Raw genomic sequence first — 13365 nt, 5'->3', positions numbered from 1 at the left:
AACTTACAATAGGCAAGGTCCGACACTATGAAAAAGTAGGAGGAAATGTTCCTTTACATAATTAAATCTTAATTATACAATCTCAAGTTCTCAGTATCTTTCTACATAACAAAAAGTTGAAGCAAGTTCTCCAGATTTTTAGAATTAGTGTGCATTGTTCAATAGACTATAATTGGAGCCAAACAACTTGCTTAAATGTAGCTGTACTCATCTGTGGTCTATTTCAAAGCTATTTTTCTTCTACCTAAGTAATTAATCTACTTGTTTGATTATCTGAAAAACTGAAGTAAAAATTTGTTCAGGTTTTTTTTTTTAAGCATATTCTAATTCAGATTGTAATTTCTGTACTACATTCAGCAGGACTAAAGTGATTTAGGAAACAAATGGGTTAAAATGGAATTTTAATAGATAATCAGGGATGACTCTAAATTATGCCTTCATCATAAGGGTAATAATGAGCCACTACATATAGGCCCCAATCCCGACAATACTTATGCACAGGCATCATTTTACTCACATAAGCAGTTCCATGGCTATTCACATGGCTAAATTTGTGAAAATACTTTAAGTGTTTGCAGGATTAGAGCCTAACCACTCCTTTTCATTTATTTAAAGCGTAGTGACAGAAGGTTCAGTCTCTCACACACCTTCCTAAACCCTTTTTCCCAGCTCTTCAGGTTGCAACATTTGCTGGCTGAGTTCTCTTTGCAGTTTCCTAAGAAACTGGTAGAAGGTGTGTGAGAGACAATCCCTATTTCTGAGAAAAGCTTTGCGGCTAGATGATCTGTTCCGTACCCAAGAGACAAGAAGTCAGGCACTGAAGAGCAATTCCAGGGAGATAAACAGCTGTTTTTACTGCAGAAACCAGTTGTGGGGTTGATGTCAAAAGGTGAAGAAAAAAACTCCCCATATCTTGCCTGCACCAGCCCAGACATACAAGTAACTGCAAGGGGAAAGACAGCACCCTCCTGCTGCTGATGCGTGAGGTATGTCTTCTTGCTACCAGGAAAATGAAAGGAAGATTAAACTGGGAACTCAAAAGGAGCTAAAATAGAATTTCTCCACCCATGTCAAAGAAAGAGCAATATTGGCAAGTCAGTCAGCAACACGTCAACTTATAAAAGTTGCTTAGTTATCAATTGTAGTTAATGGACAGTGCACATTATTTCTTTATTAGCAAAGGACTTTTTCTGACCATTATACCTTAATTGATAATGGTTTATATTATGAATAATATATCGGACCTTTTCCTTAGATTAAATTTTGCTTCAGCAAATGTTCATAAAGTTAGAACAAGAGATACCAACATACCATCAGCTGACTGGGTGAAGAGTGCATAATCTGGGTTAACTATCTCATTGGATAAGATATCAAACCATTCACGTACCACACCTTGACCCTACATGTCAAAAGGATAAAAATACAGCACAAAGAAATTTAATTTAACAAATAGCTGAACAAAATAAGTAACCAAATATATTCCTTAAGCAAAAGTATGAGAGTATTGTTAAAACTTCATTTAGATTCAAATTTTAGTTAGAATTGATATAAATTATATTTATATGCATATCAAAAAATTGTTTACGAAGGTTTTACCTACCATGCCTTCTTCGCCATGGAATCGCACCGCAATCCCCTGCTTCAGCTTTGCACAATTTGCTTTAGACACAACTTCACAGCTACTCCTAAAAATAGAATCTAAATATGAAACACTAGTTAATTTTATATCTTAAAGTAATCACAAAAATATTATGCACTTTATACATGCACTCCTTCTCCTTGTAGTGTAATACCTCTGTGAACCAACAGGATATCATTTTCATTGACTGGTCTGTGCACCATGTCTGAATCCGGTTGTCCAGAGTGCAAATGTTCATAGAACCACTCACAACGATCTTTAAAGGGCTACAAAACAAAACAGGTGAAACATGCCCAATATATTACTCAATCATTCTAAAGGCTAATAATCAAAGCATTCTGTGAAATTCACTTTAAATATTAAGCTCCAGTGAGGGACTTCATTAAAGAGTAATTAGCAGACATTTCAACAAGATTTCACAAAGGAAAAGAAAGCAAAATCAAGCACTAATCCTGCTAAAAGAATACACAAACATTTTGTATAGCTCATTTTTGCATTTGGGAAAGACGACACTTAACAATTCAAACGCTTATGTCCAGACGCTTTGAATGTTAGATCTGTAATTGAATACATTTGCAACCAATTAGCTCACTTTTAAATTCAATAATGAATTCTCATGAATAATATTTTCTTTGAAACTATCCTCCACATTGTCTATTTAGCATATTAACACAAACATATGCTTCCATTCTTATTCCTCATTGATCCTCTATGCTAATGAGGCCATAATCAATAGTACCTGACAATAATATGACTTCACTGAATAGGATGATGGAAAAGGTCTTCTGTAAAAGTAAGCAAACTCAGTATGGTTTGGGTTGTTGTTTTTTTTAAGTCACTTATTTTCTTCAATTCTGAGAGAAATTCAATGTGTCTGGTTTGGTTTTGACCCAAGTTAGGCCATGACCATACTACAAGTACAGCCATGCTTTTGTAACCAGTTCATGACACTTATGCGACCGAGTTATATATTTGTCTTTCAGTACGTCACTTCTATCTCACAACCATAATTAAAATACAATTGTGTATGTGCACTTACTATGCTATCTGCATCAGTGCATTCTGGGAAATGTGGGCAGCTATCTCACACATCTCAGCAGACAGAAAGCTTAGAGAAAATGCCAGAAGCAGCAATGCGGATTATGTGTTCAGGGAAAGAGAACTGGCCTCACCAATTACACCGTCAAGCTTAAAGGTCCTTTCCACACAGGATAGCGGAAAAAATGCAGAACTGATTACAGGAAAATAATCATATGGCAAACTAGGTATCTGGCAGAACACCACACTGTTGGTTTTCAGGTTATCAACTGTGGCAGCTGACTGTGAACAGTGAGTTGTGGAGACAAATCATGTTTATGGCCAACCACGCCGCTAAGTGGTTACAAATGTATTTAAATTATGTAGCAGAGACAGGGCCTTAATCTGAAACTGCTCCGGTTTTTAAGAAGCTGTTTAATGAAAGAGGTTTTCCTCATTTAGGGCAATGATTCTCTGTTTCCTCCATTTAATAAAGGAAAAAGTCTCATGGACCCACGATTCTCAGAATGTTTTATTGTAGAGTCCCCTGATACTCCAGAGACCATGAGAATCACTGACTCAGAAACTGAATATTTTAAATCCTTATTCATCTGGTGTTTTGCCCACCATTGCAGGTTTATCTTAGAACAGCTTCTACTTTTAGTTTTAAGATACAAACAAAAAACCAAGTATAATTCCCTTGATAGAAAAGTCAATACGATCATTAAAATAACAGCAATAATGAAAGGTATGATTTACAGTAATTCAAAGTACTTTTGAGACCTCTAATTCAATAGCAAATAAGACCTATGGAAATGGAAACAGCCAGGATTCCCTAGAAATCCATACAAAATTACATGTTTTTCAGCAGATCTCACCAGAAGCGTAGTTCCATCTTGTTTGACTCATGACATTCAAACAATTGTGGTGACTGTTATGGGATTTTGCTTAGAACAAGGCCTGACAAAAGGTGTGTTCACTCCCCATTGATTATTACTTGGGGGAAGCAGAACGTGCCCTTACTTGCTTTAGTGGATAGGATACCAGCATATGGGGCTGGGCTGAGTACAATATGGAACAGAACTGAAAATCATCCAGGGGACTGACAACTAGCACAAACTTCACACCCTACCCTGAAAAGTTAGTCACATGGCAACGGAGGTGGGTTCATAAACTCTTAAGTTCTTAAAATAAACGTTTTGCTTTGTGGACTATCGAGGAGAGGGGAATTCTCTCCAGACCTTTACAACTTTCAAAATACAGAATTTCTTTAAAGAGATTTTTGCTATTCAGGCAGCATGGCCCAGAGCTAGCCTACATGTCTTCTTAGGATTTGAGCAAATCTTTAGAGAAACTGGTCTAAAGGACCAACAAAAATGGTTTCTTATCATAGGTCTTTCTAATAAGCAGAACTACAGAGAATATTAGGAAATCAGACTATCCGCAGAAGTAAAGGTGCTCTCGTGTGTAATTTGTTGAAGATTGAATGAAACAAAGTGCTGCCCACAAACCACCCACTAGCAGTACTAGTGCAGACTTGGATAATGATCACATTGCAGCCAATGCTCACATGTGTGGCCTTGTGTGCAGCAGCAATACACTGATTGTACTGGGTTTTGTTTCCTGCCTTTTTACTTAATTCTCTGGAACACAAAAAAGAAAGCAAGCAATTGCAATAATACCCAAGTGTTTTAACCTCAGATGGCATGTGACAGGTGGTAGGAGGTATTCTACAGAGAGCAAGAGAATGTCCCGGCAACAGGATATCTGACTGAAGTGAGCAGCTATAGCAGAATTATAAACTGAAGACTCAGACTAATTATTGTGCAGCTATAGGCCAGAAACAGTTAGTCACAATTGTCCTCAAAGTAATTCAGTTATATTTTAAATGGAAAAGACAGCCGATAAAAAGTTCACTCTGGCAAATATCAATCTATTTGTTTAAGCTCAAATACTAGAGGTAGTTAACCTTCACGCTTTAGAGTTAATCAGTAATTTATGGATGTGCAAATGAAAAAAAAAAGTGTTGTATTAAAGATATAAATAAAAAGTGCTTAACATTTACCTGTGCTTTTATGATGTGCATGAATCTCGACATCAGTTCAGGGCACTCAAGAAGAAAATGAAAGTGGTCAAAAATTATTTTGGGGTTTCTGAAAAAAAAGTTTTAAGTTGGAAGTTTACTAGTTGCAGGTGCACAGATCTAGCAAAAGTCTCATGACAGAACTGAGCATACCTGAAAAGGTATTTTTAAAAGTCTAACAAAACAAAAATTATAGGATATTTTCAAGAAACACTGACATTGCATAAAGTGTGTTTTCCTGCCTCACTTTGTGGGAGGCTTGCATTACCTCACCTCACCTAAAGAGGCTCTCTAGAGAGAGGACAAGGGGGTATACTGAGCAATCCTCAGAGGAACTTTGGAAGCAGCCAAGCATAAGGAGAAGACAAACTAGGCTGTATGTTTCATTCAGCATTCCTTTGGTGAGTAAACCAAAACTTTGGGAGAGAGAAGGTAATTTGGCCTGTCGTGTGGGCTATGTTTGCAGCAGGGTAGGAGATGGCACCTAGTCACAGACCAATAGTTCTAGTTCCTTCTTGACAAGTTTTGGGATATGAAACATACAGAAGAGTTGCTTAGGTACGTACTCATTTAAGCTTCATTCCTGCAATGCTTGTGGACATATATCATTTATGCACAGGAGTACTTCCACGGAGTTCAATGGGCCTACTAATGTGCATAGTTAGATGTATATGAAGACATGCTGGATCAGGAATGTACCCAGCAAACACACACCTCTGAATCACAATTAAATATGAATGTGTAACTAACATTTCAGTCAAATAAAAATATTAAATTTTTTGATGGCCTACCGGTTAACAAAGCACTTAAGAACATTGTCATGTTTGCAGACAAATTCTATAAAACGAGGTGACGTCATCCTGTAATACAAATAAAATGTATTCAGTTGTAAATAATTTTGTTCAATGAAAATAAAATGAAAGCAGAATTTAAGATTGTACAACAAACCTTGTAATTTTAAATAAAAAAATCCTATGTAATCCTGGTATCATGTTTCAGTAAAGGATTTTTCAAGTATATAATTAATTAGATGTACTAGAAGATTAAAACACCACGACTGAGGATGCAATGTAAAGCAATCAAGAAGGCAAGAAGTGTCAAGTGTCAAAGCCTGGCCATGCAGCCTGACTGGTAACTGCTCTCCTGAGCGTATGGTTTATGTTACAGCCTAACTGCATCATCACATGCTTTTTCTGCAGGACTTTTGCTTCTTTTACTATGCAGGTGGGAACACATGCATTGGATGATACAATTTAGCATATATCCTTTCTACTATAATGTTAAGAGCACCTAACATCTTGAGTTTATATTTAAATATACAGAGCATGTTAACATTACAATGTTTTAAGTGGAGCTTTTAACTGTTTAACCTAGATCTCAAAAGGTATTAACATCTGAAGGTGAATGAAAACATTTAATACAACACAGATACTAAGACCTTATCTACACATAAGCACTGCAGCTGCATGACTATAGTGTTTAGTGGAGACGCTACCTACGCCCCCGGTAGGTATTCCACCTCCCCGAGAGGTGGTAACTCTGCTGACAGGAGAAGCTCTCCTGTTGACATAACACTGTCTACACTGGGAGTTAGGTCAGCATAACTGCGTCATTCCGGGATGTGGATTTTCCAAACCCGTGAGCAACATAGTTATACCAACGTAAGTCTGTAGTATAGACTAAGCCAAAAGATATTAACATGATCATTACCTTTCACCTGCCCTCACCTGATCTCAGAAACCTGTATTTCTCCAGCAAGAGGTGATGACATGAAACACCTCAAACATTTTAGGGAACTGCATCTTTTTACACTGCTTTAGGCTTCTGATTTATCAGTTCTTGCAGGAGAACGATTCTGAAACTTCAGGTCTTGGCAGTTAAGAGGAAGTTATTTTTAAATATATCAAATGCTTTTAAAAGTTTGTATGTTTTTAAGCCTACCCTATATCTACATTCAGTATTGTGCTAACCATTGAGTGATTAAAAGTTGTGTGTAATTATAATCCTCACTTAGAGGGGGAAACTTATTTTTCTAGTTTTCTTTAATCTATTTTCCAAAATATACTCAATATTTAGAAAGAGTTGGAGACTGTAAAAGTTTGACTCCCTTCTCAACTTTAAAAAAAAAAAAAAAAGGGACACGTTACCCAATGTGTCAGAAAACTCATCTGCAACTGATTAGCCTTCAATTAATTTTGTTCTGTTGGGAATATCCTCTGGATTCAAATCTAATCTTTTAGAGTTAGACAAGAAGTTTTTTTTTTGTTTTTTTTTTTTATTACTCCTACTGCTAAGTATATTTATGAAAGCAGAAGCATCTTCTTTGAGATCTGAGTTTGTGAAAAAAGTGTTGCATGGACAATACTATACAATGAAATACCCTAGCCTTAGAAAAACTGAGGGAGCAGCAGTACAAGCTCTCTTACGCTATCCCACTAACATCAACAATGTTATGCTTATAGGACAAGTAGCATATTATCAAGACAAGTTCAATCCTTTATGTCAAATAGATTAACAAGAAGAGTTCAGTTATAATGGAGACCCTTGTCTACTCACTAGGTATTGGACTGAGACCACCAATCTATTTCACCTGGGCCATTAGAACAGATGTCATGTGGTAACAGATTTTTAGTGTCTGCTAACCTGGGACTGAATTCAGAGTGGGCGTGACCTAGAGATGAAAGGTTTTGTATCCCATTACAATTCTCTGCAACATCAAGTCAGATGAGTTCTGCCGCTGGTGCTTATTTTTGCATGAAATGACAGTTCTGATTTTTCTGACATCAAAATTATAGTAGCAGTTATGAAGACAATTATGTGAAACTAGGGAGGACTTCACATGTAGAATATAAAGTGGAAGTAGTTGAACCCCAGGAGATCATGTTTTCCCATAACTATCACATGTAATACGACAAAAAAGGCAAAAACTACTCAAGATACTCAATGTGAGCAGAATTGCACCAAGAGTTTTCATGAGACAGCAGCAACACTACGAAAAGGAAGGTCTGCTGCATTGTTTAGAAGCGTTATGAAAAATAACAAAATGCTTGAACAAATGAAAGAAGCACAGAGCAATCCCTTGATTGTCGTTAGTTTAATATGTCAGCATACATATTTTCACAAGAAATCAGACTAATTTTAAAAAATAAAATTTTAGATAATGAGCAGAATCCTCCTTACCCTTGAGGCATCTGACAGGAGCAGCACATATAAAACGCTTGAATGACAGCACTCAACCTGTTTGCTGTCACCGAGATAACATCCTGGCAATCTGCACAAGCTTCCTGCTTCCTGGCAACCTCATATGCTTTTGAATCCCCTGTGTCAGTAGATAGCTTTTCTCTGCTCTCAGTTCCTGCAGCGTTGAAGGCAGGCTGATTTGGCCCTTTCTGCTTTAGTAAAATGGATGTAATGTTGGCAGAGTCTCTTTTGTTTTTCATCAATTCTGTAGCTATTAGAACTAGCCATTCATCTAATGAGTGCCAGAGTAATTCCAGCGGCTGCAATGCACAAGGAAATGACAAAAATGTAATTGGACATATTTGTGAATATTAGAAATAAGATCACACCATAAACAAAGACAAGTACAGCATGACTTCCATGCAAATGGTGAAGCTGCTAAATTAAATTCTAATAAAGCTCATCTCATAGATGGAGTCAAGTATTTGTTCACGTAAAATCTTTTCACATATCCATACAGTAATCTAAAAAAACCCACATAAAACCAAGGAGAAAGGCGGGGGAGAAGGGAATCACGTAGTAGATAAAGAAGAGATATATGATCACCTTGTGTTTTATACCAACTTTAATTTATAAAACTCACACATACATGTTGGTCCAGCAGTTGCTATGTACACACTACTGACCAGAGGTAGTGCTATCCTAACTGCTAGGGTCAGGCAGTGAGACAGACAGATGAAATTCAAGTCCTAACAATTCTGCATATACTATTTGAAATGTTAGACGTCTGAACAAGTCTGTTCTTTTTTATATCTAGATCAAGCAAGCTGCTCCAATCAGGTGGACCCCAGCACCAATACAAAGCCCCAGTTAAGTCAACAGGGCTCTATGCAAGCACACTGACCATCAACATAAAGTTTGCCAGAGCAGGACCAAAATTAATATTTTTATGAGTAGTTCTGCTAGTATCATGAGCGTCTCAGAGTTCATATTGCTAATATGATTAATTTCACTGGCTAGAAACAAGTTTATTGGTAATAATTATGCAAGTTTCCCCACTGCCCTTTAAAAACCAATCTCATTCACTATTTTGCAAAGTGATTCATAGAGCAGTTTAATTTTTTTTTACAGGACAAGATATTTAGTATCTATTTTGTTTAAGACCACAGTTCACTAGAGGTGCAACTGAAAGAGTATGGAATAAGTAAGGCAGCTTTTGTACGCACACATGTATTATAATCTTATCCCTTCTCCCTCTTAAAAGCGTTATTGCAGAGGTACAATAGAACCCCGTTTATCTGGTCTAACTGGAACCAAGACCAGATCAGATAATCAAAATTCCGGAAAAACCAGAAAATGGGTAAATGTGATGCTGCAGCACCATCTAGCGGCCACAGGAGAAATCGCCCGCTTCTGGTCCTGGAGTCCTGGTTGTCTGGTAAATGGGGAGAGCCTGTTCAGGGAGAGTCAGATAAGCAGGGTTCTGTTGTACTTGAGAAGTGGAATCTGGACCTCTCCCCTTAACTTCAGTACTCTGTTCCTGCCACTTACTGATATCCGTTTTCTTTGCACCCATGCTGACAAAACAGTATCCGGATGACACTTCTTGGGGGTCACCTCAACTAAGTGCTTCAACATAGGTGTCATTTTTACTGCAATTACTTCTCACAAGAGATCAGAAGGTTAGCTTCCCTCCAAGGATCCATGATTGACTTTACCACAAAACAATATAAGAATTAAATGTTGTAATTAAAAACACGATTTACTGAATTACAGAAAAAAGTCAGATTAAAAAGTAGCTGTATGCTTAACATATATACTCAGAAAGAAAGCTAGGTAGGCATTTCCTCGATTAGCCTTGCATGTCTAAAGCGTGCTTTCTCTTAAGTATTTCAGATGCTTGTCAGACACCCTTCTTGATTTCTTAGGACTCCTGTTTTTAATTCTCTGTTCCATTATGCCCTGCAGGCACCAAATTGGTATTCCTGGAGGTCTGACCCCAAATTCATTCAGATTGTATTCAGAGCTGTGGTCAAGACAGTTTCAGTTCCTGTTTTCCTATTTCAACATTATGACTTATCAAATGTGAATCCCCATACACACTTCCAAAGTGGTCTACATTTTATGCCAGCATTAATAACCATGCCTAAGCAGGATGACTTAGTTGAAGTTGCCACGAAGAAACCGACTTAGTTTGCTTTTAAAAAACGCAGACCTTACACTTCATTCTATAATGACAAGAATGAATTTAATTCTATTCTATAACCAATATGAATCAGAAAAGAGTAACTGATCTCCATTTTCTCCTTGCGCAACGGGCTGTACTTGACCTCTCAAGGCCCCTTCCAGCCTTACATTTCTATGATTCTAGTACACATATCAAACATCCTTTGAATCACATCATTTTTACTCTGTGCGTGTCCAGAAAGGCTACTATTCAGTAACACATGGCACTACCCCTTCTCTTAAACCTATTCATGTTGCCTGTGCAGCACTTTCATTCTCTACTAAAGTGGTTCTCAACCAGGGGTACGTGTACATTTTTTCAATAGTGTGCTGTGACACTTTTGTATTTCTATGTCAGATTTGTAAGCAAGTCGTTTAAATAAGTGAAACTTGCGGGTACGAAAGACAAATCAGACTCCTGAAAGGGGTACAGTAATCCGGAAAGTGAGAGCCACTGCTCTACTGACCTGGAATGCCAGAAATCAAACCCAGCTCTCATGCTGCAGTATACAGCAATACCTTCCACCCACCTGACAAATGTTTTAGTTTTAAAAAGATTTAGAGCAGGGAAACACTAGTCCATAAAAGCAATAGTCGTATGACAACAAATAATCATAATTTGATTCTAGAAATGAGGGAATCAAATGTTACAGGCTTCTCTGATTAGGAGGGAGATTATGCAAAGAAGTTCATTAGTACACTCTCATATTTAACAAAAGTATCAGAAAAAATCAAAGACTTTAAAAAAAATCAGCAGAACAAGATGATTAAAAACTTAATACAGGCACTGAAGCCTAAAGATACTAAGCCACAATTCAGGTTTAGCATGTCTAACGTTTATTTGTCCTAGTGATCTCTTAAAGGATATTGCTTTGGATGCACAGGGAAATTGGTCAACAGCATCAACTTTGGGCTGTTTAAGGCTTAATCAATAATAAGACCATCACAATTTATAATTCACCCATGGATGAGGCATCTAACCTTGCATATACTACCACCACTCAACTGGATTGCATTGTGTTAGTACCTAGCTGAAATAAGATGAACTAAATCCAATGTGAACTGAATTCGGACCAGGAAAGAGGTATTTGATCTCCGGTTTAGAAGATGCCCACTCTCAAGGACATGACTCAAATCCAAGTATCCTGGAATACAGTTAATTTGTAAATCTGGAAGTATGCAGATCACACTAGGATTTATTGGAATTACTAGCCAAGTTTATTGAGCTCTACAGTCTTAAAATAATCCCAGTGTTAGACGCAGATAAAAGCAAACTGGCTATGACTTAAGCAATGTAAGACAGAAGCATGCTTGCAGGGAGAAACATTTAGAATAAGCAGATGTAGTGTCTGTATGATTTTTTCAAAGATAGTTTGCTCTTTTAGGGTCCTATTGGACCAATTATTGCCTCCAGTTTACAAGGTAGCAAAGGTAATTTACAATGAGTTTGAACACACAATGCAGAACAAAGGAGTTCTGATCCTTTTCTAATGACTACCTCAAAGCAGCCATCCATGCCTATCACTGACAAATTAGAGCTGCAATGTGATGTGGGACCTTGAATCTGAAATAATTCGAGGTATTCAATGGAATATAATGGAGAGGAGACTAGAGCCTGGTCAAAGTAAAGAGAAAAAGGGCTTCTCACAGGTAAACTTAATTTGAGTTAAGAGGGATTTCCTTCAAACTTGGGTTTCTAAACAAAAAATATATATTAACCAAAGAATTTCTTTGCACAGCCAAAGTTCAGTATAATCAAGCAGTGAGTTTTAATTAGCTAGTGATTCCTTCACCTACAAAAAGGGGCTGACTCCTAGTGAATTCTATCATCTGCATGACACAGGTGATACATCCACTTTTAATACCTTTGGAATCTCTTAAATGAAGCTTGGCTGGGTCTGTTGTAGTGAGTTAAGGATGGAATCTTAACTATGCCTCCAGTAAGATCACAAAGCTATTCTCTTCCCTCAAAATGTGAGCTTTTTTCATGTCAGCCCATGCTCAGGGTCTATCCAAACTCTTTACACCTCTCCATGCCAGATTACTGTGACCATTTTTTTTATTTAAGTGTTCAAAGCAGGGGTTGGCAAACTACGGCCCACGGGCAACGTCCGGCCTGTCGGACCTTTTAATCTGGACCTTGAGCTACTGCTGCAGGGATGGCACCTGGAGAAGGGGCAGCACATGCAGACAGGACAGTGTGCAGAGCTGCCTGGCCACGTCTCAGTGTAGGCCATGGCGCTGCTTCCGGGACCAGCTTGAGATAAGCGCCGCCTGGAGCCTGCACCCATGACCCTCCCCACACCCCAACCCCTTGACCCAGCCCTGATCCCCCTTCTCAGCCTCCAAATCCCTCGGTCCCAGCCTGGAACACAGTCCTGCACCCCAAACCACTCATCCCCAGCCCCACCCCAGGGCCCTCACCCCCTCCCGCACTCCAACCTCCTGCCCCAGCCTGGAGCCCCCTCCCACATCCTGAACTCCTCATTTCTGGCACAGAACCTGCACCCCCTCCTGGAGTCTGCACTCCCTCCTGCACCCCAAACCCCAATTTTAGGAGCATTCATGGTCCGCGATACAATTTCATACCCAGATGTGACCCTCAGGCCAAAAGGTTTGCCCACCCCTGGTTTAAAGGAAGAAGAAGTGCCCAAGACTTGAGGCACTTCTGAAAATTATTTTAAAATACAATAAATCATAGAATCATAGAATATCAGGGTTGGAAGGGACCTCAGGAAGTCATCTAGTCCAACCCCCTGCTCAAAGTAGGACCAATCCCCAACTAAATCATCCCAGCCAAGGCTTTGTCAAGCCTGACCTTTAAAACCTCTAAGGAAGGGGATTCCACCATCTCCCTAGGTAACCCATTCCAGTGCTTCACCACCCTCCTAGTGAAAAAGTTGTTCCTATTATCCAACCTAAACCTCCCCCACTGCAACTTGAGACCATTACTCCTCGTACTGTCATCAGGTACCACTGAGAACAGTCTAGATCCATCCTCTGCAAACACTTGGAAGGTGGTAAGGTGATAGGGAATAGCCAGCATGGATTTGTAAAGAACAAATCGTGTAAAACCAATCTGATAGCTTTCTTTGATAGGATAACGGAGAAGTGGTGGATGTGGTATACTTAGACTTTAGTAAGGCTTTTGATACGGTCTCGCATGATCTTCTTATCAATAAACTAGGCAAATACAACTTAGATGGGGCTACTATAAGGT

At 38.5% G+C, this 13365-nt stretch overlaps 1 protein-coding gene across 2 annotated transcripts in view; it reads right to left on the bottom strand.

Annotated features, from left to right (window-relative positions):
- Positions 1–13365, bottom strand: part of HACE1 (HECT domain and ankyrin repeat containing E3 ubiquitin protein ligase 1) — a 91525-nt gene that overhangs the window by 37339 nt on the left and 40821 nt on the right. For both annotated transcript variants that reach the window (XM_034765970.1, XM_034765971.1), the window contains exons 12-17: positions 7920–8239; positions 5531–5599; positions 4722–4809; positions 1794–1905; positions 1601–1698; positions 1312–1399 (exon numbers count right to left, since the gene is read on the bottom strand). In XM_034765970.1, coding sequence (XP_034621861.1) covers positions 1312–1399; positions 1601–1698; positions 1794–1905; positions 4722–4809; positions 5531–5599; positions 7920–8239 — 775 coding nt within the window. The remainder of the gene's footprint in view (positions 1–1311; positions 1400–1600; positions 1699–1793; positions 1906–4721; positions 4810–5530; positions 5600–7919; positions 8240–13365) is intronic.

Source organism: Trachemys scripta, chromosome 3 (genome assembly GCF_013100865.1).
Source record: "Trachemys scripta elegans isolate TJP31775 chromosome 3, CAS_Tse_1.0, whole genome shotgun sequence".
Taxonomy (NCBI): Eukaryota; Metazoa; Chordata; order Testudines; family Emydidae; genus Trachemys; species Trachemys scripta.
This window is presented reverse-complemented; position numbering and strand designations above follow the sequence as displayed.